The 25,958-nt window shown below is 42.2% G+C and overlaps 1 protein-coding gene across 3 annotated transcripts in view; it reads left to right on the top strand.

Moving 5' to 3' along the window:
• The first annotated feature begins 9,727 nt into the window (after positions 1 to 9,727).
• Positions 9,728 to 25,958, top strand: part of CBX1 (chromobox 1) — a 21,459-nt gene continuing 5,228 nt past the window's right edge. The window contains exons 1-4 of one of the 3 annotated variants that reach the window (XM_049702551.1): positions 9,728 to 9,943; positions 12,367 to 12,468; positions 21,604 to 21,690; positions 25,314 to 25,490. In XM_049702551.1, coding sequence (XP_049558508.1) covers positions 25,351 to 25,490 — 140 coding nt within the window. In that variant the 5' untranslated portion in view covers positions 9,728 to 9,943; positions 12,367 to 12,468; positions 21,604 to 21,690; positions 25,314 to 25,350. The remainder of the gene's footprint in view (positions 9,944 to 12,366; positions 12,469 to 21,603; positions 21,691 to 25,313; positions 25,491 to 25,958) is intronic. The other 2 variants (XM_033411104.2, XM_004282676.4) reach the window with 2 other exon arrangements.

The raw sequence follows: 25,958 nt of genomic DNA, 5'->3' as shown, positions 1-25,958 counted from the left end.
GCCCAGGACGCCCGGCCCCCGCAGGCCAGGGCTCTTAGTGGCAGCCCCGCTCCCGGGGCGGAGCGCTCGACCCCGCCCAGGCCCTGGTTGGAGTCGGGATCCCGCTCTCACTTGGGACGCTGCTCGGTGGACGCGGGCGAGGGAGGAGAAGGGGCTCTGACGTCCAATCCGGAGCCGCGTCCCTCCCATTGTTGTCAGGCCCAGCCAATCAGCGGCCAGGAAGCGTCCCTAGAGGTCCTAAAGTGGGTCTGAGGGCAGAGATGGTGCTGAGAGTGGGAGGGTTCTGAGCGTGGAAGCCACGCGAAATCTGTAGAGTCCCCGGGGAACTGGAACCCTTAGCTTCCAGTTCCCCCGCGGTGTTATCAAGGGGACGCCAACTCAGATTCGAAAACCAGATTGTCCGAACAAAAACCGAACTGAGGACGGTCCAGCAATCACCAGTTTCACTTGCGATACAAGCCTAAGGAAGGATCGTGTAGCTACTTAATAAGAAAGAAATATCCGTTGACTATGATGAAGACTTTTTTTTAATGTTGTTGAAATGTCTTTTAACTATCTGCTTAAAGATAATTTTAGCAGAGGTAATTTCAAGGAAAAAGTTATAGTCACAAATACAAGCTCTGGAGTTAGAAGACCGGAGTACAATACCCAGCACTACACTGACCATGTGGCCTTAAACTGGTCTTAAATCTTTATGTCTTAGTTTCCTCTTCTGTAAGGTGGAGCTAGCTCATAAGGTAAGGTGCACGTACCACAAAGCAGCTCTTCTCAAACGTGTTGATCTCAGGATCCTTTTACATTCTTACAAATGATTAAGGACCCCAAAGAGCTTTTGTTTATGTGGGATGTTCACCAGATTAGAAATTTAAATTGAGAAATTAAAAATCATTTACTAATTCTCCTAAAACTAATAATTAACCATTACATGTGAACATAATATGTTTTATGAAATATAACTACACTTTCCAAAAAAATTGAGTAGAGGGGCATTATATTACAATTTTTCAAATCTCTCATGTTTGGCTTAATAGAAGACAGCTGGATTCTCATATTTGCTTCCCCGTTGGCTCTGTTATCCTGTTGTTTTGGACTAGGAAATGCAGAAAATCTGGTCTCACACAGATACATAGCCGGAAAAGGGAGAGGTATCTTTAGCCTTCTCTGATAATTGTGGATACTTTTCTTTTTTAATCCAAAAATGTCATATTATTAGTCACCCTCTGAGCTCTTACATGGGAGCAAGTGGGGTTTGTGTGGGGACCATTGACGGCAGGGGCCTCTGGGTTGCCAGGGGTAAGTATACCAAGCTCACACTGGACACCAGGCTGTCTACCAGATTGGAGAGATGAAGGAGTTTGGAGAAATTTGTCCTTTTATCTGGAACGATCTGAGGGAGTGTCCTGCTGCCAAGTCTTGGAGCCAGCCATGCCTTTCACCTCCAATTCGTGTGAGATGCCGTGGGTATCCGCACAGGTGGCCCCAACGGTTCTGTGCTGAAAAGAAAGTTACTATTTCCCAGATGCTACTAACAGTGGAAGAACTACAGGAAAGGTTCCGTGGTGATGGCAGTCAGGTGGGCCGCTGCAGAAGGCTGTCAGGTGAGCATGAGCACCTGTGAGGTATGGGGTGCCAGCGTCCTCCTCCTCAGAGGGAGGGCAGCCAGGAAGTCATGGAACTCATCTAAGAAGTGTTCTGGATACAGAACTTACTCTAGGCCCCGCTTGGGATGGGGCAGTTTGTTTACTAACTTGCAAGAAGTTACTTCTCAGATTGCTCAGCCATTTCATTTGGATCACTTTTTTGGAATTGAGGCATCAAATTTCCCGAGTGAAAGTATTTCATTCATTAGGGCCAGCCAGAGACCTTTTCAGCATTCTTCCAAACTTGGAGAATGCAGGGAGTGTCTAGCGTCCAGCCACTCTCAGTGGGTCTTGCCCACCCCATTTCCATTTTGCTTTTGTTAGAGGCAAGAGGGAAGTTGGCCATAGTCTGCTTAGGGCTAGAAAGCATCAGGCTGTTCCTGGAATCTCTATTCAGTTGGAAGAGTGGGACAACCCCATGGGGTACCACAAGGTCAGTCTTGATGTGGAAGACCCCATTGATGGTGGCTGATTTCTAAGTAGGAGGGCAGTCGGTGCAAGGGGTGTGAGGCTCTATGCTCCCCACCCCTGAGCAGCTCTTTTAACCATCTTATATGCTCAGGATTCACTTAACAAGTTTACAGAAAAAACAGGGACTTCCCTGGTGGCACAGTGGTTAAGAATCCGCCTGCCAATGCAGGGGACACGGGTCTGAGCCCTGGCCTGGGAGGATCCCACATGCCGTGGAGCAACTAAGCCCATGCGCCACAACTATTGAGCCTGCTCTCTAGAGCCTGCAAGCCACAACTACAGAGCCCGAGTGCCACAACTACTGAAGCCCACACGCCTAGAGTCCATGCTCCGCAACAAGAGAAGCCACCACAATGAGAAACCCACACACCACAACGAAGAGTAGCCCCCGGGGCTTCCCTGGTGGCGCAGTGGTTGAGAGTCTGCCTGCCGATGCAGGGGACACGGGTTCGTGCCCCGGTCCGGGAAGATCCCACATGCCGCGGAGCGGCTGGGCCCGTGAGCCATGGCCGCTGAGCCTGCGCCTTCGGAGCCTGTGCTCTGCAACGGGAGAGGCCACAACAGTGAGAGGCCCGCGTACCGCAAAAAAAACATAAGCAGGTTTGGAAAAAAGAATTCCCTTCCTCACACCGAAGTTTTCAGTAAAAGAACAAACAGATCTTTTCTTCTCTCTGGGGCTGGCTTTTTTCAACTGCAAGGCTGGTACTGGCAGGTCCACCATCAAGGGGGAAATAGATTTCCTTAACATTCCTCAGGATCGCATCTCCACTCTGGCTGGAAGGGCTCAGTCCCTGTGGGCTCTTGACATTGCCCAGAGCTCTGGAGACGTGTTCGTCCACCACGCTGCTAGCTGCTAATATCCCCTTGGAAATAGGTGAAAAGGACACAGCAGGAATTCCACTCTGTCTTGATAGGGCTTTGCATCTGGACAGCGGTCTCCCTCACTTCTTCCATCGTGACACGGGGGATCGCTTAATTCTCGACCATCGGCGGAGACAGAGCAAGATGCTATGGCCGGGCAAAAGTGCGTTTTGATGGCCAGATCTGTGAGAGCTGCTTGAGCCGCTTTAAAGCAGCCCAGACCAAGCAGGGCCTCTGGATACTCTTATTCGATGCTAGCAAAACTCAAGAAATGGTAGATTCTTTTTTAAAAAAATATATTTATTTATTTGGCTGCGTCGGGTCTTAGTTGCGGCATGGGGGATCTTCCGTTGCCGCGTGGAGGATCTTTAGTTGCGGCATGCGGGATCTATTTTCCTGACCAGGGATCGAGCCCGGGCCCCCTGCATTGAGAGCATGGAGTCTTAGCCACTGGACCACCAGGGAAGTCCCTATTCAGTATTTTATTTTATTTTATTTTATTATTTTTTTAATTAATTTATTTATTTTATATTTATTTTTGCTGTGTTGGGTCTTCGTTTCTGTGCGAGGGCTCTCTCCAGTTGCAGCGAGCGGGGGCCACTCTTCATCACGGTGCGCGGGCCTCTCACTATCGTGGCCTCTCGTTGCGGAGCACAGGCTCCAGACGCGAAGGCTCAGAAGTTGTGGCACACGGGCTTAGTTGCTCCGCGGCATATGGGATCTTCCCGGACCAGGGCTCGAACCCGTGCCCCCTGCATTAGCAGGCGGATTCTCAACCACTGTGCCACCAGGGAAGCCCCTTATTCAGTATTTTAAATATCACATTTATTAAAATCATCACTGATCTCATCCCTCTTGTGAAGCCGTCAAAGTCACTGGTGGATACCACATTTTCCTGTAGGATCATAAAAGTTTTCCCTTCTTTTCTAGGTTCTTTAGCTGGTCCGCTAATTAAATTGAAGTAAGATAAATTAACAGGAGAAAATACAATTTCGTACTTAGGGGAGCTCCATAAAAATGAGACCCAAGGGCAAGTTAGGCAATTGAGACTTATATGCCATCCTGAGCTGAAGACTGGGATAGGGGCCTGAGGCTTCAAAGGGGGGAGGGCAATTCACAGGACTAGAAGAAGAACAGATGTTTGGTAATTAGAAGTTTGCCCAACCATGCTGGTAAGTCTTTCAGATAAAAAAGTTATCTCTGGTCGTAGCTCTTTTTCTGATACATACCCTGTATCTAAATTCTATTAGGTAGTTAGGGACAGGTAAAAGTTTTTCCTGAGTCTGCTGGGTGTTACTGCCTTCAGCTCGAAATAATCCACAGGCCAAAGTACCATATTTAGGGGTGGCATATTCTGCTCCCCTTCAGCACATATTCCAAAATTATAATTTTTGCTTGAAAGCTCAAAATTTATCATTGGCAGAAATACTTTTTTTCCTTAAAGTGGTAGTTTAATTTCATTCAAATACCCAAGTCGAATAACCATAGTTTTTGTCATTCTTTCCCAAAAAATGGTATTCTATGAAAAAAAGCAGCTAGTTCAATTCACACATCTCAGACAATTGCACAATTGTGTACTTCAGTAATTCGCAGAAGTGCCTTATGTACATGTCACATTTCATCATATAGAACATTAAAAAGACACATACTCTAGGAGAGAGATTTCATAAAATTAATCATTTGTACTGCTTCATCAAGGATAGTCTTAAGTGGGACTTTCCTGGTGGTGCAGTGGATAAGACTCCGTGCTCCCAATGCAGGGGCCCTGGGTTCGATCCCTGGTCAGGGAATTAGATCCCACATGTATGACACAACTAAGAGTTCACATGCCACAACTAAGGAGACTGCCTGCCACAACTAAGGTGCCCACGTGCTGCAACTAAGGAGCCTGCTTGCCACAACTAAAACCTGGCACAACCAAATTAATTAATCAATTAATTAATTTTTTTAAAAAAGGATAGTCTTAAGTGAAAGTGGCTTCTTAATTCTTTTACTGCCTAGGTGTGGCAGTGAAGAATACAAGTATAGGGACTTCCCTGGTGGCACAGTTGTTAAGAATCTGCCTGCTAACGCAGGGGACACAGGTTCGAACCATGGTCCCGGAAGATCCCACATACTACAGAGCAACTAAGCCTGTGCACCACAACTACTAAAAGCCTGCACTCTAGATCCTGCGAGCCACAACTACTGAGCCTGCGTGCTGCAACTACTGAAGCCCACGCGCCTAGAGCCTATGCTCTGCAACAAGAAAAGTCACTGCAGTGAGAAGCCCGCGCAACGCAACGAAGAGTAGCCCCCACTCGCCACAACTAGAGAAAGCCCGCACAGCAATGAAGACCCAACGCAGCCAAAAATAAATTTAAAAAAGAATACAAGTATAGTACAAGTTGGCGCCACACTGCCTTGATTCATCCTAATATGCCAGCAGTTTCATCCACTTTTCCACAATCAGTGAAAATACCAACACAATGAAAAAGAGCAAATAATGTCTTAATATCTTTATGAAAATAGTTTTGACCATGCAGACTCCCTGAAACCATCTTAGGCACTCCCAGAGTGTGTGGATTATACTTGGAGAACCACAGAATATATCTGTAGAATGTATCCACTCATTCAACAAACATTTATTGAGCCCTTTCTATGGTCTAGGCAGTATTTTAGGCATTAAAAGTAAAGCAGTAAGCCAAATAGGAAAATACCCTGATCTGCTGGAGCTTGACTCAATAAGTGTTTTAAAATAAATTCATTAAATAACTTTAATGAAATATAGGTTTCACAAATAGGCAGTGCCCCATATCTGGCTCATTTTTTCAACATTAATTTCTAATACTTGATAATGGGGCCCATCTTTGTTGCACTTGAAATGCTAGCAAATCACAGCACTCCAAGCAGTGATCCCTTCACGTGAGAAAAACCAATCGGTGTCAGGGCTATGGGTGCATGATTTGAGAAGTATATGTTATTAGAGTCCAGTTACTACCTGGAAGTCACATGAGAATCAGACTGACCAGGGGAGGTAAGAGAGACAGATGGCTCTTAAGTATATTTGCCTTTTAAAAGAGAATGCTTGTTAACCCCAAATGAATAAAACTCTTTAACAATAGAATTTCAAGTAGTAGTCAAAATGAAACAAAGAATCTCATACCCATTAGGATGGCTGCTATCAAACAAAACAAAAAACAAGACAACAAACGTGTGAGGGTATGGAGAAATTGGAACTGTTGTGCACAGTTGGTGGGAATGTAAAATGGTGCAGCCACTGGAAAACAGTATGGATTTCCTCAAAGAATTAAAAATAGAATTACCAATGATCCAGCAATTGCACTTCTGGGTGTATAACCAAAGTAATTGAAAGCAGGAGCTGGAAGAGATATTTGTATACCCATGTTTACCTAAAACCTGGAAGCAACCCAAGTGCCTAACAACAGATGAATGGATAAGCAAAATTTGATATATACAAATGGTGGGGGCTTCCCTTGGTGGGGGCTTCCCTTGGTGGGCGCTTCCCTGGTGGCACCGTGGTTAAGAATCCGCCTGCCAATGCAGGGACACGGGTTCAAGCCCTGGTCCGGGAAGATCCCACATGCCGCGGAGCAACTAAGCCCGTGCGCCACGACTACTGAGCCTGTGCTCTAGAGCCCATGAGACACAACTACTGAAGCCCACGCACCCCTGCTCCACAAGAGAAGGCACTGCAATGAGAAGTCCGTGCACCGCAACAAAGAATAGCCCCACTAGAGAAAGCCCATGTACAGCAACGAAGACGCAACGAAGACCCAACGCAGCCAAAAATAAAATAAATAAATGTATTTTTTTAAAAAATGGGACATTCTTCAGCCTTAAAAAGGAGGAAATTTTGACGTATGCTATACCATATGTCCATATGAATCTTGAGAACATTATGCTTATGAAATAAGCCAGTCACAAAAAGACAAATACTGTGTGATTCCATTTATATGAGTACTTAGAGTAGTCAAAATCATGAGACAGAAAGCAGAAGAGTGATTGCCAGGGCCTGGAGGGAGGAATGGAGAGTTATTGTTTAATGGGTATAGTTTCAGTTTTACACGATAAAAAAAGTTATGGAGATGGATGGTGGCAATGGTTGCACAACATTATGAATGTATCTACCTTTTTTATGTTTTATATATTTTACCATAATTTTTTAAATTGTAGAAAAAATTAAACAAAGAATTTCAGACAGTGCAGAGGAAAATATATTAAAAGTCCTGTATTTCCTCCACTCCTTAAATCACATTTCAGAAGCAGCTATCTATTGTACTTAAAACAACTACTGTGTACTGAGGGCCAGCTATGTGCCATTCCCTTTACACATTACTGTTAATCCTACAGAAATGCTGCATGTTAGGTCTTAAATAATACTTTCATATTTTAGATTTTCATGGAAGCTGCTGAGGCTCAAGAAGTTAAGCGGCTTGTCCAAAGTTACACAGCAGGCAAATAATAGAGACAGAATTGAATCCAGTTCAGCCTGATACCAAGTCCTTGTTCTTTTTTGCAACATCACACTTCCTCCTTTCCCCTCATTCCTGTGATTCTGGAAACTTCATATGACAGACATATTTCCTGTTAGGCATGAGCAATGTCACTTCGAATGTTGTCTTGAGCAAGATCATTATGACTGAGGTGCCATTACCCTTAGAAAGAAAAGAAACCCTGAAGGTCTGAATAGTTTGAAATGTCATCATTCTTATGGCAAGAGAAAAGAACTAAATCCACTTAATCCCAAAAGACTTTCAAAAAAGATTTTGTTAATGCAGAAACTTGGAGGCTTGAGAGTTTGACATCCATCCCTGGCAGAATTCCAGAACAGATGATTAACAAGAGAGCTCTTAGCTGATTGCAGATTAGCATAAACCTGGTGGTGCTCTGCTACCTAAAAAGAGAAGGTGACCTTTGACTCCCTTAATTCAAGAATGATGTAGAGCACCAGGGCCATGATGGCTCCCTCTACTTTGAAATATGCTTATAAGAGGCAGAATTTAACAAACTAGATGTGCTAGATCTGAAACTGTTGTCCTACGATATACAGTTTAAGAAAATGGTGACATTTAGCTTAGAAAAGAGAGACCTTAAGGAACATGAATGCGGAATTTCAATACTAGAAATACAATATGAAAGAGGAATTAGGTTAACAGAAGAGAACTGTGTGCTGCTACAGAAGCCAGAAGTAAGGAAATAGATGGCATTTACATGGGGAAGCAGAATTCAGCTCAGTATGAGGAATTGGGGATAACAGCATTTTATACAGGCGGAAATATGGTTTTGGAGTTAGAAATAACATCAAATCTTGATTCCAACACTTTCTTGCTTAATGCCATTGGACAGATTACACAGCCTCTGAGACTTTTCTGCAAAATGCAGATAGCAATTCCACCTCCTGGGGTTGATGTCAGGATTAAATAACATTAATCAAGGACTTAACAAAATTCCTAGCTAGTAGCTAATAGTGTTACAACTAAGTTTCTCATCATTAAAATTATTAAAAACAGAATAGGGCACTTCAGGAGGGAATGAATAGATGAATTTTTGCCTCTTCATGGACACCCAACCCAAAAATGTCTCAGGAAGAACTGCCCTCTTCTCTGCTCTCACAGCTCTTTTAGCAAAACTGTTTTATGATATTGCTGGGCTGGGTTCTTACATGGCAATTCTCCAGAATCCTGCACAGTACCTGGCACAGCAAAACTGCTATATAAATGCAGACTCCTGCATTCTGGGGTGGAGTACAGTAGACTAGTTGCCTTTTTCCTTTCCCTCTGATTAGGAGGATGTTTGAATTCCAGGTAAGGGGGAAAACGTCACCTTGGTGGTAGAAGTTCTATTTAGTTCCTGATTGGATAAGGAAAAGTAGAGTAAGGGGGGGAGATCGAAAAACCCCACAAATATGATGTGAAGAAAAGAGACGAAGGAAATCTTGATCACCTACATTTTCTGTCAGGTAGGAGAAGAACATACTAATTCATTCAATCATTTAGTCAACAAATGTTGATTGACTACTGTATGCTAGGGATTGACTACTGTATGCTAGGGGCTGTACTGGGCCAAGGTTTCTGCCCTTACTGGAGTGGTGTTTTGAGTCCAAGAGAGAAGACAGACATGACAATAAAGTGGGGTGAATATTACGATGAGAGCGAATTCCCACGTGAGCGGGTTTGGGGACAGCAATCTAGTTGATATTAGAATTAGAACACTTGTCCCAAAGAATAAGAAACATTTTTTTTGCCTATTTCTGTGTTTCTTTGGGGAGGCTGGGTGAGGGAGGGGTGTTCATGGATAATGGGGGTTTTGGCACTAAAGCCACCCATTGGTGCAGCCAATGAGATACTATGATGACACCTACCAGGCGGACCTACCTAGCCTAAGGGGTCAGGGAATGCCTCGAAAGGGAAGTACTGTAATCTCAACGCCGAGACGTAGGAGCCTTACAGAGATCTGGTGAGAAACCTGTTATAAGATGCAAAATTTTCAAGGATGTGAACTACTGTCCAGAAGTGGTTGATATTTCAGACCAAGCATCAGACTCTCTTGTAAAACCACACGTTTTAACTTTCTAGGTTGCAGCTTTCTAAACTGCAGTCGCTTCGGCGGCACTAGCTATCGAAGAACTAAGTAAAACTCGAAACCCTAGCAAACTGTGCGTGGCGCCGTGGAAGGCGCGCAGCACTTCGGGTCTTGTAGTCTGGGACGGACTTCGAGTCCCATAGCGCTGTGCGGCGGGACGTCGCGCCTGCGTGATGCGGGAGGCGGGCAGCGCAGAGTGCGAGGCTCTTTTGTTCGGCTGAGGGGAGGGCCGTTGGCCGGGGCCTGCGGTACGCCGCTTCAGTGAGGGGCTCAACCGCGGTCAACCGGCTTGTTGCTTTTCTGGTCGCCACTCCCCTGGCCGGCCCGACAAGACGCGCTAGTAGCGCGGCACCGATTTCTCTCGGGCTCGTGGGCGCTGCTCTGAGGTGAAGAGCCCGCTAGAGGCGGGGAAGCAGGGGGGAGGCGCGCGGAGGCGGCGGCGGCGGCGGCGGCGGCGGGAGCCCTGGATGAGGGGCCGCGCGCTCGCGGCGGAGGTGGGGAGCGGGGAGCGTGTCTGAATCCCGCGCCCTTCCCGCGCCGAGCTCTCCGCCGGGCGCAGTGAGTAGGACGACTGGCGCGAGAAGGATGGAGAGGGCGGGGCGGCGTCTCCTGAGCCAGAAATCGAAGCGATTCTGGGTGGGCCGAGCACTTGGGGGTCGCCCTTCGGGCCTGGGTAGACCAAGACAATGCTCCTTGGGTTGGGTGGGCGGCTGCGGGACTGGGCTGGAGAGAAAACACTGGGTAAATTGGGAAGGGGACGGACGGGGCAGCCTGGATGCCTGGACAAGCGTAGGGAGCGTTGATGACTGCGAGACCCGAGGTTTAGAAATGTAACCTGAGAATATATTGGGTCCAGCCGGGGCTGCCAGAGGAATTCCTCTTGCAGGGCTGGGGAACGGTAACTTCGAGGAAATTGTAAGGGTGGGCCGGGCGGCCCAAAGTGTGCTACTGGGGGAAGAGATCTGTTGAATAAATCGAGGAAGGGGCTAGAAGGAGGGGTAGTTATTTGCCTGGCTTGGCTCGGGTTGGGGGGCGGGGGGAGGCGGGGAGAAGCTGTCAGGGCAAGTGGGGCGGAGGTCCCGAGAGCATTTTCTGTGAGGTGTGAAGAAGAAAAGGGGGAAACTGGCCACCCCTTGCTTCCTGGTTGATCGGCAGTAAGAATAATGTGTGAAGAAAAGATGGAACACACTTTTTTCCTTTTTCCAGATTTTCTACTACCTTCACTCCTTGATTCCTTTAGGGAGTTAAAAAGTCCAAGTGCAGCTCTTGCTTTGATTCATAATTAGTTCCATACGTTTTTATCTGAGATTGTTGCTGGTCACAATTTCACTGCGGTGAAATTGTAGAAATGTGTAGATGAGTTCATATTTAAGGAATGAAGTTAACTTAGTGAGAGATTATGAGACGGTGTGGGAGGTTGAGAGAGAAAGTGGAAAAGTTCGTGAGATTGTGAGGTTTTTTTCCTTGGACTCTTAAGTTTTTTAGGCAGCTTGTCCTTCCTGGAAAATTTGAATACGAAGGGAGCAGTACTTTACCCCTTTTCCAAAACTTCAGATGAAGATTTTTCATGGATTGTTGCTATATTCAGACATGTATTGGTTGAGCTCAATTAAGGTGGAATTTACAAAAAGATCAGTTACGCTAGAACCTCTGGCCAGGGGTAAGCTGTCCTCAAATGTGTTAAGAATCAGGTCGCCATTTTGGAATAGTTCTAAAAGGTCCAGGGTTTTGGAATGAATGCAGGAATACAATTGGGAAATTAGTGCCAGTGCTCCGAGGTGCTTACAGATATTTACATGGAAAGTGCTATGACTGAAGTGCACAGTGTTGGAATCGGCCACACCTTAATAAAGCTTCAAGGCAGTTCAGAATCTTCAGTCATTTCCAATTTTCCCTCTGGTGCCATTTTCTTCATTGGCTGCTATAACCTAAATTGTTTTTCACTAAAAATGTAAATATTGTGTAGCTTGGTGTTTCTAGCTTCTTGATTAAAGGAGACCAAGTATGGGTACCCTATCCTTCTGCATTTTGACTACAAGATACTAATATTTTTATAATCATCTAAAGAAAGGAAGCAACCATTATATCTTCTGGTGCCCATTTTAGAGACTAGGAAAATGTTTCTTTTTGAATTCACACCACTTAAAGAGAATTGATGAATTTTTGTCATTTTCTAGTAGTTTATCCATTGAAATCTTCCTTTTTCATATACTCTTTCTCGTGGTATAACAGGTTTTGCATTAGATTTGATGGCTTTTTTGCATCATAGGTTATTTCGCTGAAGAGTTTTTGGAATAAGATGCTAATGGCTAGTTTATGGCCTATATAAGATGGGGCCATGCCTCTTGTTCATTCAAGTGTCTGACACATTGTTGACCATTCATATTGTTGAATGAATGGATAGGGCTTTGAGATCTTTTCTGAGAATCCCATATTAGTAGAATGGCCTGATGTGCATTTATGTAATCAATTGAATGGATAGGGCTTTGAGATCTTTTTTGAGAATCCCGTATTAGTAGAATGGCCTGATGTGCATTTATGTAATCAATTTGCCTGTTTTTGTTCTATGACGTTAGGCAGAGTAAAACTGTTGCCCTTGGCATGCTTGTCTTAGCCTATGTTTTTAATATACTCACCCTGGTATTAAATACAGAAAAGGTATGCAGATTGTGCAAGTGGCAGTTTTAAATACCTTAGGCAAGTACTAGGAGAGGACCCAGGTTCTGGGTTTCAACAGCAAGCTATATAGTATTTTGAATATTTTCTGTTATATAAGTATCTTGAAAAATCATTTGTGTCCTTTGTATAGAGTTAATAAGTATTTCTCAATGGCGATGTCTACTGAAAAATTGAATAGCCTTTCCACGATTAATTGGAGAAGTTGTTTGAATGAGGACAAAATTCTGATCCTGTAAGTATTTGAATAACTTGTTAAATCTTTCCTGCCTTTTAAGCTTTTATGATTTACTGACCAAAAGGGGGCAGCCTAATTTGTCTGTGAAATTGTGCCTTTCTTTAATAATAGCAAACACATTGAGGGCCTAACAGAACTATGGTATTTGAGAAGTTAATGTCACTACTCTGGTTTTGTTTTGTTGTCTATGAATCCTTTGGTCTCTGCTCTTATTCTGGTCTTGCTTTCTAATCACTTTTATTTCATTTTAAACTAAAATATTTGCTTCAGGTATCACTGGGTTCTACTAATATTTACAGATCCCTATGGCCTCTAAACCCAAGCTATATCTATAGTTTCATTTCTATCAGCACCATGAAAAGGAGTTAGCCAAGCTTCTGGACACGTCTCAGATAAAATTCTAATTTTATTCACACACTGGTATTCTAGTCCTAGATCCTGGAATTCGAGGACAGGGATTTCTTTAAAAATGAAACTCCTGCCCACCCGGTATGTGGCACAAGTTCTTGTTTTCTGCGCAGTAAAGTTTTCCATCTGGAAAGCATTTGCCTCACAAATAGCCACAGCTAACAAACTGAAAGCAGTTTAGAAACATGAGTTAGGAGGACTACAAACTGAATATACTACACATGCCTTCACCTGCCTTTTGATGACTGGTATGTAGTTGCTAATGCTCAGCAAGGATACTTACTTCTTTGCAGATCCGATTTATTTGCTCATCATTCCCTAAAAAGCTGACAACTTTGGACTTCTGTTCCCTCGTTATCTCAATCTGAGACATCCATTCTTATTGCCCATATAGGGTTCAACACCTTACACTGGGTCCAGACCTACCTTTGAGTGTCTGAGTAAAAATAGAAACAAAATGCTTTGGGAACCACAAGAAAAAGAGAAATAATATTTAGCTAAGTTGGGTAAGCATCATGGAAGAAGTAGCATTTGAGCTAGCTCTTGAAGGAGGGGTAGGATTTTGACTACTAGCCTTGGACAGGAGCACACTTCTTAATAATGAGCAAATCCATGCATGGAGGAAATGTGCAGGATATGTTCAGGTTGTACTTTTCTGTTTTGACAGGAGAATAGGTTTGTGAGGGAAGTAGGAGTATGGAATGGTTGGATCTAAAGGGTGTTAGATGTACATTGTGGAGTTTGGCCTTTTTTATAAGAAAGGAGGAGGAGACTTTGTAGAAAATTTTTTAGCAGTTACCTGCCACTTTCCTAATCAGTGTACTCCCACCTAAACTGGTTTACACACTGTCTGCCTCCGTTGCTTTTGTTAACAATAGTTCCTTGGGCTAAATCGCCTCCGTCCAGTCCAGTTTTTCAAATGCTATTGGAACCTTGCCTCAATCCCAGCTTTTCAAAACCTTTCTAATCACCCTAGCCATTTATTCTTCCAAGCCCCGGTAGTGCTTTGATGGCGGCTACTTCTTGCTTACATTTCTTTTGCTAATTACTGCATACTCCTGTCATTTCTTCTATTGAAATGAACTTCAATTGCATTTGTACCTTTCTGGTATGTTTTTAATCGTACAGTCCTGGCTCTGTGTCTTACCCTTGAGCGGGGGACTTGGGGAATTTTTCTTTGCTTCGGTAAGCCTTAGTTTCCTCGTTTGTGAAATGGGCTTAATAGAGATGTTGTGAGCATTGAATTAAGTGCCTTTCTATGCATTAAGTGTTAAGTATTCAATAAAAGTTATTTTGTTATTACTAGTCCTTATGGGATTTTCAAAAGCCTCTACTTCCTGTGAGTCTGCATATGCTGCTAGCCTGGCCAAACAGTTCCATTTGCCTGGGTCTGAGGGGATTCCACATTCTGTGATGTGGAGCTTTCAGAAGCTTTCAGTGCTTTAGCTGGGATGAATTGGTCACCCTTTATTCCACCCAAGCTCTTAGTAAATCCTTATTGATTTGATTTGGTTTTTTAATAGATGGTATTAAAAGCTAGTAGAGCTGTAGTTATAAACTTTTATAGCCATTAACTGACTAGGTTAAACCTAAGCTAGAGGCAAAAGATGGGTAAGGAAAACAAGGAATGGAAAAAGGAGCTAGATGAAGGAATGAAGTGGGGAGTGAAATGCACGGTAATTATCATCTGGTCCTTGTCTGCTGCTCCCGCAATATAGCTCTTTCTACCTGGCCACACTTCTGTTCTTCAGATATAGCAAGCTCTTCTCACCCTTGGACTTTGAACCCACTATTCTTTAAATTTGGTACGTTTTTCTGATTTTTGCTGAGTTGTCTCCTTGTCATTTGGGTCTCTGTTTAAATGTTACTTAATCTGAAGATATTTTCTTTATAGCATTTATCACTAATGTTTTCTTGCTTCTTGTCTGTGCCCTACTCTGCACACGCATGCATGCATGCATACACTCCCACTCATGCTGACTCATTTGTCCACATTAGAATATAAACTCTAAGAGACCAGGGATTTTGTCTGTCTTGTTCACCCTATTTGTCTAGTGTCTCACGCATAATAGGCACCCAATATAGGTAATTGTTAAGTGAATGAATACTGTAGGAGCATGTTCACAGGAAGAGTTAACCTAAACTTAGTCTGGGGCTTCGGGGAAGCTTCTGATGATGACATTTTTTTAGCTAAGGGAATTAGTCAAGTGAAGAATGGAGCAAAGGGCAAGGTAATTGTGATTGATAGGGTTAGGTGCAGTGGTCTTCAGCTCAAATGCCCACAGATAATGGTATGAAGAGGTCTGCATTTTTACATCAGTGGCTAGTATTGAGAATGAATTGGGTTGGGAGTTATCCAGGCAAGAGATGGTGGTTGCTTGGAATAGGATGGTAGTAGTGGGACTAGACAAATGTATAAATTAAAAGATATTTAAGATATAAAATCAACAGGATTTAGTAAGAGACTGGATATGAGGTTTGAGTGGGGAGAAATCATGAATGTCATAATTTTGTCTTGAACTCAGTAAAAGCTATATGAATTCTTAGAAAGACCATTCATTTAATTGGGTGATGGGCCTTTTTTAAAAGTATATCTGTAAAATCAGAGCCTGAAATCACAACCTCTGAAGTTATAGAACTTTACTGTATGAATCATTAAAACTGACTTTTGGTATTTATGTAGTTCTTCAGATATCTTAAAATTCCTTTTGCAAATAATTCTGTTGAAATTTTCCATTGTTTGTATCCAGAATTTACTTCCTTTTTCTCACCTATCTTATCTGTCTTCATAGGAACATAGATTCCTTTTGCCATTTACTACAAGGGCTTTCTTACTTTGTTTTGCTGCCTGGGTGAGACAAAAGGAAGAACATAAGAAATTCCTACACTTTAGGTATATGAAATGTGATTTCTCCGATTCTGGCAGCTCTTCTATCTCAGTCTTCCAGAAATGAGATCTTGGTTTCTGTTTTATAATTATTGGTCATTCATACCAGTCAGACCTGGGTCCTTCTTGAGTGTGTTCTGGAGCTGCTCTGCTGTTTTGAAAAACCTAGCCAGGGGACTTCCCTGGTGGCACAGTGGTTAAGAATCCACTTACCAATGCAGGGGACACGGGTTCGATCCCTGGTCCGGGAAGATCCCACATGCCACGGAGCAACTAAGCCCGTGCTCCACAACTACTGAGCCTGTGCTCTAGAGCCCGCGCGCTCTAGGGCCCACATGCCACAACTACTAAGCCTGCGTGCTGCAACTGCTGAAGCCTGTGCGCCTAGAGCCCCTGCCCCACAACAAGAGAAGCCCACGCACCGCAAGGAAGAGTAGCCCCCGCTCGCCACAACTAGAGAAAGTCTGTGCACAGCAATGAAGACTCAACACAGCCAAAATATATTTAAAAAAGAAAGAAAAACCTAGCCATGAATTTCAGCCATATACATTGAACAAAAATGGTATTTTCTTAGAGTTCCTAATGCACTGGATTTCAGAGAGTTATCCTTACGCTTAAAGCAGTAAATAATCTAATGAAGTAGGTTATACATGCAAATATGTAAATAGATAATGAATGCCAGAAGGTCATAAAAGCTCACCTCAAAGGAATTCCATGAGAGTTGTTACACAATTTTACAGATGAGAAAACTGAGTTATGCAGTAAATATATATAACTACCTATAAGCATAAAGTTTTGAGAGGTCAAGGACAGCAAAGATATCATGCTTCTGGTGCTCATACTAGCTTTCTTTTGGTGAAAGGAACTGTGAGGACCCTTCAGGCAGTGCTCTTCCAGTTTCATTTCTAGTACAAGAAAGGTCTAGAGTGAATGATGTTGAATGTGATGTAGAGGTTTTGTTTTCAAGAACATCAGTTATTACTTACTGTTCAGCCTTATTCTAAATTTTTATGGAGAAAGTAAAACGTTCACCTACCTTTTAGCTAACTATGAGAATTGATTTATGTCTGCAATAATGTATAATTTCACCTGAGGAATGTAGTTTCTGCCAGTCCTCTTACAGCAATGGCTTATATCCAAGGAATGCATCAGATCACCTAAGGAGCTTTTAAAGATGCAGGTGCCGTGGTCAAATCAACAGTGTTTGCAATAATAATAAATTGGAAACAACCGAAATTTTCATCATTAGGTAGATGGTTAGAGTATGGTGTGGCCATACAAGATGGAATACTATGCAGCTTAAGAATGGAGACCTTGGGCTTCCCTGGTGGCACAGTGGTTGAGAGTCCGCCTGCCGATGCAGGGGACACGGGTTCGTGCCCCGGTCCGGGAAGATCCCACATGCCGCGGAGCGGCTAGGCCCGTGAGCCATGGCCGCTGAGCCTGCGCGTCCAGAGCCTGTGCTTCACAACGGGAGAGGCCACAGCAGTGAGAGGCCTGCGTACCGCAAAAAAAAAAAAAGAGTGGAGACCTTTATGCAACAATGTCAGAGATGCATTACATTATATTAAAAGGCAAATTATAGAACTATAATAACTATTTTCACATATGTACATCTGGGTCAGTTTACATATAGAAGAACAGCTTTGACAGGTTTTGAGCCAGGGAACTTTGATTCCCTAATTGAATGTGAATACATGTATTATATTACAGTTAGAAAAACAAAATATTTTTTTAAATAATGCACATACACACACCCTACACTCTGACTCACTGGATCTGGGTATCTGTATTTATAAATTCCATAGGTGATTCTTATTCTCATGTAGGTGAAAGTTCTCTACTCAAGGTCTGCTTTCCTGTGAATTCTTTCTTAGTACAGATGGTCATCTCACCAGACCAGCATTCTAAATGTTTCACCTTAGTGTTTACCTCAAAAGGCCTACTGGTTTGTTTCAGAGGGCTGTAGCTGTTACCTTGTCCTTACATCTGGAATTTGACCTTTCAAGCTGGCAAGAAATCCGTATGGAAGTTCTGGGGTAGCCCGTTATAATTCATGTTTGTGATGGCAAGCAGGAGCTATGCTCACATTGTCTTCTCAGATCCTTCTCATATCGTTTCACTAGGACCAACTACAGGCATACCTTGTTTTATTACACTTCACTTTATTTGAAGATACTGCATTTTTTACAAATTGAAGGTTTGTGGCAACCCTGTGTCAAGTAAGTCTATCAGTGCCATTTTTCTAACAACATCTGCTCACTTTATGTCTCTGTGTCACGCTTTGGTAATTCTTGCAATATTTCAGACTTTTTCATTACTATTATATTTGTTATAGTGATCTGTGATCAGTGATCTTTGATATTACTATTGTAATTGTTTTGGGATGCCACAAACCATGCCCATGTAAGATGGCGAAACTTAATCTGCCAGCTGTTCCCCAGTTTCTCTCCCTTTCCTCAGGCCTCCCTATTCCTTGAGATACAACGAATATTGAAATTAGGCCATTTAATAACACTGCAATGGCCTCTAAGTGTTCAAGTGAAAGGAAAAGTTGTGTCTCTCACTTTAATCAGAATCTAGAAACGATTACGTTTAATGAGGAAGGCATGTTGAAAACTGAGATACGCCAAAAGGTAGGCGCTGCTTAGCCAAGTTATGAATGCAAAGGAAAAGTTTTTAAAGGAAATTAAAAGTGCTACTCCGGTGAACACATAAATGATAAGAAAACAAAACAGTCTTCTTGCTCATATGTAGAAAGTTTTAATGGCCCGGATAGAAGATTAAACCGGTCACAGCGTTGAAGCCAGCAGAGGTTGGTTCATAAGATTTAAGGAGGAAAGCCATCTCCATAACATAAAAATGCAAAGTGAAGCAGCAAGTGCTGACATAGAAGCTACAGCAAGTTATCCAGAAGATCTAGCTAAAATAATTAATGAAGTTGGCTACAGTAAACGACAGATTTTTAGTGTAGACGAAACAGCTTTCTATTGGAAGAAGATGCCATCTAGGACTTTGTCATAGCTAGAGAGGAGAAGTCAATGCCTGGCTTCAAGGGACAGGCTGACTCTCTTGTTAGGGGCTAATGCAGCTGGTGACTTTAAGTTGAAGCCAGTACTCATTTACCATTCCAGAAATCTTAGGGCCCTTAAAATCTACTAAATCTACTCTGACTGTGTTCTGTAAATGGAACAACAAAGCCTGGATGACAGCACATCTGTTTACAACGTAGTTTACAGCATGGTCTCCAGTCTCCTTTTTTGGTCTTAGCAACATGTGGTCCTTTTTTTCCAGACTGTTCTGTTTTCCAGTTTCTGACAAAAACTCTATTCAGCTTTTTCTATTGCCCAGTGCATCTCCTTAACAATAACTTTATCATTTTAAATCTTATTTCACATGAAAAAACTAATACTTGGTGTGAAAAGGGCTGCTGCACACAATAAAGTTATTTTATGCCCACTGTTGAGACCTACTGCTTAGAAAAAAAGATTCCTTTCAAAATATTACTGCTCATTGACAACATTTGGTCACCAAGAGCTCTGATGGAGATGTACAAGGTTAATGTTGTTTTCATGCCTGCAAACGCAGCATCATTCTGCAGGCCGTGGATCAAGGAGTCATTTTGACTTTCAAGTCTTATTATTTAAGAAATACATTTTGTAAGGCTGTAGCTGCCATAGATAGTGATTCCTTTGATGGATCTGGGCAAAGTAAATTGAAAACCTTCTGGAAAGGATTCACCATTCTAGATGCCATTAAGAACATTTGTGATTCATCGGAAGAGGTCAAAATACCAACACTAACAGGAGTTTGAAAGAAGTTAATTCCAAGCCCTCATGGATGATTTTGAGGGGTTCAAGACTTAAGTGAAGGAAATAGACATGTGGTTGAAATAGCAAGAGAACTAGAATTAGAAGTGTAGTCTGAAGAGTGACTGAATTGCTGCAGTGTCATAATAAAACTTCAGCAGGTGAGTTGCTTCTTATGGTTGAGCCAAAAAAGTGGTTTCTTGAGACAGAATCTACTCTTGGTGGAGATGCTGTGAAGGCTGTTGAAATGACAACAAAGGATTTAGAATATTATACAAACTCATTTGATAAAGCAGCAGCAGGGTTTGAGAGGACTGACTCCAATTTTGAAAGAAGTTCTGTGGGTAAAAGGTTATCAAACAGCATGAATGCTACAGAGAAATCAGTTCGTGAAAGGAAGAGTCAGTCAGTGTGGAGAACTTCATTGTTGTCTTATTTTAGTAAACTGTCACAGCCACCCCATCTTTCAGAATGCACCACCCTAAATCATTCTGCAGCCATCAACATCAGGGCAAGACCCTTCCTTCATTAGCAAAAAGGTTGACTTGCTGAAAGTTCAGATGTTGGTTAGCATTTTTCGCAGTATTCTTTAAGGTAGTATGTATATTGGTTTTTTAGACATAATGCTATTATTGCTTAGTAGACTACAATATAGTGTAAACTTTTATATGCACTGGGAAACCAGAAAATTTGTGAGTCTCGTTTTATTGCAGGGGTCTGGAGGTCTGCCTGTATTCAAAACCAGAATGCCTAATCCTGTGTCTGATACTTCACTGCCTCTGCCTGCAAGTAGCATTGTTCCTCCTTTCCATTTTCTAGCTCCTAACTGTAGGAGTGGAGGGGGTATCCAGGAGAATTGCAACTGTGCTTTTTCTTTCTCTTAAAAGAACTATGAGTTCATGACTCTTGCTTCAGATTTACACTATTCCTGGATTTATTGGGACACTACAGAAGAATTTGGGCTTCTTAAAATTGGCATTTTCTCAGTAGTTCTCTGTAGCCTACTTGCTAGGCTACAAAAATTCAAAACTTCTGCACCATCTAGCACTTGTCAATTTAAAAGACTGAGAAGACTGCTGGGGCCCTAAAAACCAAAGCTTTGCCACTGCCTGCTGATTTAATTAACAACGTATACCTTCCATATTCCAGTAACCAATAAAAAATCATTGGTTTTTAAACACCTATACATATTCTAAGGTCTTTTTTGAAAGAAAATCATTATCCACACTTCCTTATTTACTGATGACAAATTGTAGAGAGGACTGAAGTCAGACCTTTCAGTCCTGTCCTCGTAGAGGCTGGAGGGAAATTTCTCCTGTAAGTGTGTAGCTAGCTCCTAGTTCTGTGTGTGCAGCAGGGCCATTAGCCCAGTCCTGCTGGGAGATGTCCACACTGAAGTGATGTATTTTTTGTTAATTGTGTGACCTTAGAAGATTTATTTCATGTAAATTTATTGTGTTATCTCTGAGGTGTCAATAACATCTGAATGGCTTATTTTATAGGATTGTTTCAAAGATCAAATGAGATAACATGGTAGCACTTTGTAAACTGTAAAGTGCAATACAAATGTAACGTATTATTTTTCTAGGCATCTTAAAATGTAGCAGACCCAGTAAATATTTAGGTAAAATTGTAGCAGCTTAACTAGGTTAAGGATTTTTTGTCTGAAACATCGTGATGAGCCTTAAGAAGACTTTTTTTTTTTTTTTTGGGCTACGTTGGGTCTTCGTTGCTGTGTGCAGGCTTCCTCTAGCTGCAGTGAGTGGGGCTACTCTTTGTTGCGGTACGCAGGCTTCTCATTGTGGTGGCTTCTCTTGTTGCGGAGCACGGGCTCTAGGCATGCGGGCTTCAGTAGTTGTGGCACACAGGCTTAGCTGCTCCGTGGCATGTGTGATCTTCCCGGACCAGGGCTCGAACCCATATCCCTTGCATTGGCAGGCAGATTCTTAACCACTGCGCCACCAGGGAAGCCCCCTTAAGAAGACTTGTCCAAGGATTCTTTTCTAATCTTTTTATTTATTTATTTAGGCTGCGCTGGGTCTTCGTTGCGGTGCAAGGGCTTCTCTAGTTGTGGCGCGTGGGCTCAGTAGTTGGCGGCGCACGGGATGCATTGCGGTATGTGGGATCTTAGTTCCGCGAACAGGTATCAAACCCAGGCCCCCTGCATAGGGAGCATGGAGCCTTAACCACTGGACCACCAGGGAAGTCCCTAAGATTTCTGAGTTAATTTAGAACTGTTCGCCCTTGTGTACATCTTGTGATGTTCTAGTATATACCTTGACCCTTTGTTCAATGATTATGGCACTTTTTATGCCATAATTTGGTTGCCAGGATATTTAGGGAGAGTGGCAAATAGCATTGAATAAAGGCATTTTTCCATTATGCTACTACGCTGATCTGAGTTACTTTGAATATCCTTGCCAAGCAATTCCAGTTGAAAGCCCTCCTTCCAGATGTCACTGCTGGTATTTGGAGATTGCCATATTCAGGGAGAGGTGGTCTCTCTTGAAATAATCGATTTGGAAACTATATGCAAATAATTGGCCTGTCATAATATTTAAGGGAGCTCTTGGCTTGTCTGAAGGTGCTATCGATAGATTCTGTAGGAAGAGTGGGTTGTGTATTTAATCCACTTCTCTACTGATTTTGACAAATGGTTTATTCAGGACCCCAGAGAAGTACCTATAAATAAGGAAAACACTCACACTGGGAAGCCTGGCTGAGAGTCTCCAATATAAAGAGAATCCAATCCCTGGAGGTAAATGCTGGGATGAGCCAGTTAAGAAAACTCAAAAGAGAGAAATGGAAGTGTGTTTTCTACATTCTTCACTTCTCATTTGAGTTGCTCTTAGGACAATGAATTTAAGTGAGTAAAGATGAAAATCAAGCGGTCTCACTCTAGATTTCCCTATTTGGGGGTTTTCTTTACCTAACCTAAAGGATTATATTCTTATGCTATGACTCTTTCTCCTTGAGGCCATGCTAACGATAAAGGGAGGGGAGGCCTGCAGTAGCTAGAGATGAGCTAGAAGCTGTCCCTACCTTTTTGTTTTGTAGTAACAGGATCAGATGGGCAGGATTCAGTGTTATTTCTTTTTGTAAGACAAATGTAGCTATTAATGTAGATAACACAGAGCCTTCAATATCTCTGAATTCTGAAGCCAGAGTGATAAGACTGCCTTTCCTTTACTTTCTTAAATTTAATTACTTGGGAGAGGGGTTATTAGGGGACAGTTACTGGTTTGGGGTTGTCTGTAACCCGTTGTTTTTCTGTCTGTTGAGAAAGGGAGTAGCTTCCAATTTCTGAGTCCAAACTAATGTAGGGAGTTGTGGTACCCTTTGTTATTGAAAGGTGATTGTCAATTTATTTTTCTTTGCACATTAACTGATGCATGAATCTTGCCACCCCTTCAACTGACAGTGAAAGGAAGCAAGCAAGGAGTAGCACTTGTTCTTCGGAGCAAACACTACTGCATTTATCCAAAAGAAAAATTAGGCTTTTTTTCCTTTCCTTATAACACTTGTCATGGCAATCAGATTCTGAAAACCTGAAAGTATCTCCCTCCAGGAAGAAGCAACAGGCTCTGAATCAGGCACAATGAAGCTAGCCAATAATTAGCAAAAGGTGACATTCAATACACTGATTAGTCTGTTCAGTAACAATAAAAGGAAAACTCATGGCACTAAAAGATGGGTTGGGGAGGGAAGGAAAGCAGAATCTTTGGTATGTAAATGGAGAGGAACAGTCTCAGTGCAGATGTGTGTTTTGAACTGTGTGGACAGGGGCATTAGGGGCATGTGTGGCCTTAGGCCACACTGAAAGCATCTCAGAAAACTTTGTGTGTGTGCCACTCAGCAAAAGTTCAGAATACCTTTAGTGGAAGAGGTATCTATATTTTTTTCTTACCAGACATTAGGTTTCAGGAAGACAGGGACCATTACTTACTCTCTTGAATCTCCAGTCTCCAGCAATGCAGAATTTTCTAGTAGCCAAATGTTTGTTGTTTCAGTAAGTCAGCATTGCTTATATATGCAGACATGAGAATATCTCAGAGTATAAACCTAAATAAGCATCTGTAGATACTATAACTGATTCATATTGATGAGCCTGACTTTTAGTAAAGGTTTGTTATATTTCATATAGTCTATAGATGAACTCTTTCTAAAATACATTCTGTCTACACGTGCCAATTTAAAACTATTTAGAAGAGCCTACTTTCACTGACTCCTTTTCCCAAGGATGCTAGGAATAACCAGTTTAAACCCCAATTAGCATTGCCTTAAATTCAAACATGAAACATGGTAGTAACTACTTTCTTGTCTTGGATCATCTGCCATACTCTTGGTTGTTTGTATTTCCTTCTGGGCAGCTAATGTATCTTTCAATTTGTAGACTGCAGCCAGTTTTGTAGATCAATTTTGTTGTATAGGTATCTTATGGCGCCACCTACTGACACATTTGTAATCATAAGGCTTTATGCTTACCAACAGTCAAGAGTTGTATGAAGGACTAAAGAAAATAGATTTATAGGGGACTGGAATTTTAGCACTGGAAAAACCCTTAGAGGTTACCCAGCCTGATGATATATTTTACAAAAGAATAAATTCAGGTTCTGTTATCTGTGATACCCACCTTTTTTCCCCCATTTATTTCCAAATTCGTTTAGAGAATCCCATGGTCATTCTGGCATTTTTATGAATCCTTCTCAGCCTTAGAAATAAAAAGTAGAATAAAAAGTTCACAAGAAACTTGAGAATTATAAATTAATGGTGGCATTCAGAAAAGACTACATAAAGAACCTTAAGGGGACTCAAAAGAGATTGTGTTTAACAATGCAGAAGAATTGCTTATATTATATATGCATATACAGAAGAGAAAATTAAACTAGATGTTTAATAAATAGGACAAGCCATTTCCCTTAGTAAAAATCCAAGTCCAATACTGTGATGAAATTGAAAAACATTCAGAGAATTAGAAAGTATGGATCAGAGGATTATATGTATATAGGTTTGATGTATAGACCTTATTTTTAGGAGAATTGCTTTTTTTTCAAATTAGTGTAATATTTTAGATACCATAAGTAAAGGGGTATTGGGAGCTTTTTTAACTTAGGAGGAATGGGTATAAAAGTTTTAAGTGGATATGCAAGAATAAAGAAGTTTTGCTGTGAGATTAGTTGGGGCTGTTTTAGAAAACTAACTTTCTAGCTGAACATAGAAAACTCTTGGGTATTGAAGATGAATAGGCATAACATTTATTGAAGCATAATGCACTGTTTTTTGTAAGATTTATTTATTACTTATTTATTTTATTATTTTTGGCTGCATTGGGTCTTAGTTGCGGCATGCGGGATCTTCGTTGAGGCATGCGGGCTCTTCATTGCAGCACACAGGCTTCTCTCTGGTTCTGGCGTGCGGGTTTTGTATCTAGTTGTGGCACTCAGGCTCCAGGGTGTGTGGGCTCTGTAGTTTGCGGCACACAGGCTCTCTAATTGAGGCGCACGAGCTCAGTAGTTGTGGCACATGGGCTTGGTGGCCCCATGGCATGTGGGATCTTAGTCCCCTGACCAGGGATCGAACCCATGTCCCCTGCATTGGAAGGTGGATTCTTTACCACTGGACCACCAGGGAAGTCCCAAGCGTGCACTATTAAAATCATCGATGATGTCCCTGGTTTTATCCAAATATTCTCCTAAGAGTGTACCCTAATGTCCTTTTTATTTCCTTTATCATTTTAGCAGCGTCACCCTTTATACCAGAAAGCTGGCGGGCACTATGGGGAAAAAACAAAACAAGAAGAAAGTGGAGGAGGTGCTAGAAGAAGAAGAAGAAGAATATGTGGTGGAAAAAGTTCTTGACCGTCGAGTGGTAAAGGGCAAAGTGGAGTACCTCCTAAAGTGGAAGGGGTTCTCAGAGTAAGTTTCATTGACCCAGGAAAATCCATTCATTTGGTCACCAGCTATTTCTCAGGAGACTGGTAATGTGCATGACCCAGGGTGCACTGATGGGTACGTTGTGACTCAGGCCTGGCCTTCACAGCTTATAGTTTAATTAGGAAAATGACCTACATGTACAAAGTGCTATCATGCAAGACTGATTTCTGATGAGCAGTTTTGTGTGTGGCTTTACATTGATCCAAGTTTGCAAAGAGAGAGTAACTTTCTTTTGAAGGAGGCAAGTTTCTAAGCTTTCAATTTGTACTAAAAAGCCCCCTACTGCCTCCCAAAAAATGTCAACTTTGTCAGGTTCTTGGTCTTGGACAGAATCCAGTTATATTTTATCATTAACTCCTCTGTTCCAAGGACACCAGGTTTTGTCCTCCTGTGCTTCTCCTTAGTGTGAGTGTGCTAACTTTGAGTGGAAATTGTGACTTGTGTGCCTCT

The sequence above is a fragment of the Orcinus orca genome, chromosome 19, assembly GCF_937001465.1.
Source record: "Orcinus orca chromosome 19, mOrcOrc1.1, whole genome shotgun sequence".
NCBI lineage: Eukaryota > Metazoa > Chordata > Mammalia > Artiodactyla > Delphinidae > Orcinus > Orcinus orca.
Note: the sequence above shows the minus strand (reverse complement) of the source record. Positions and strands in the feature narration are given on the sequence as shown.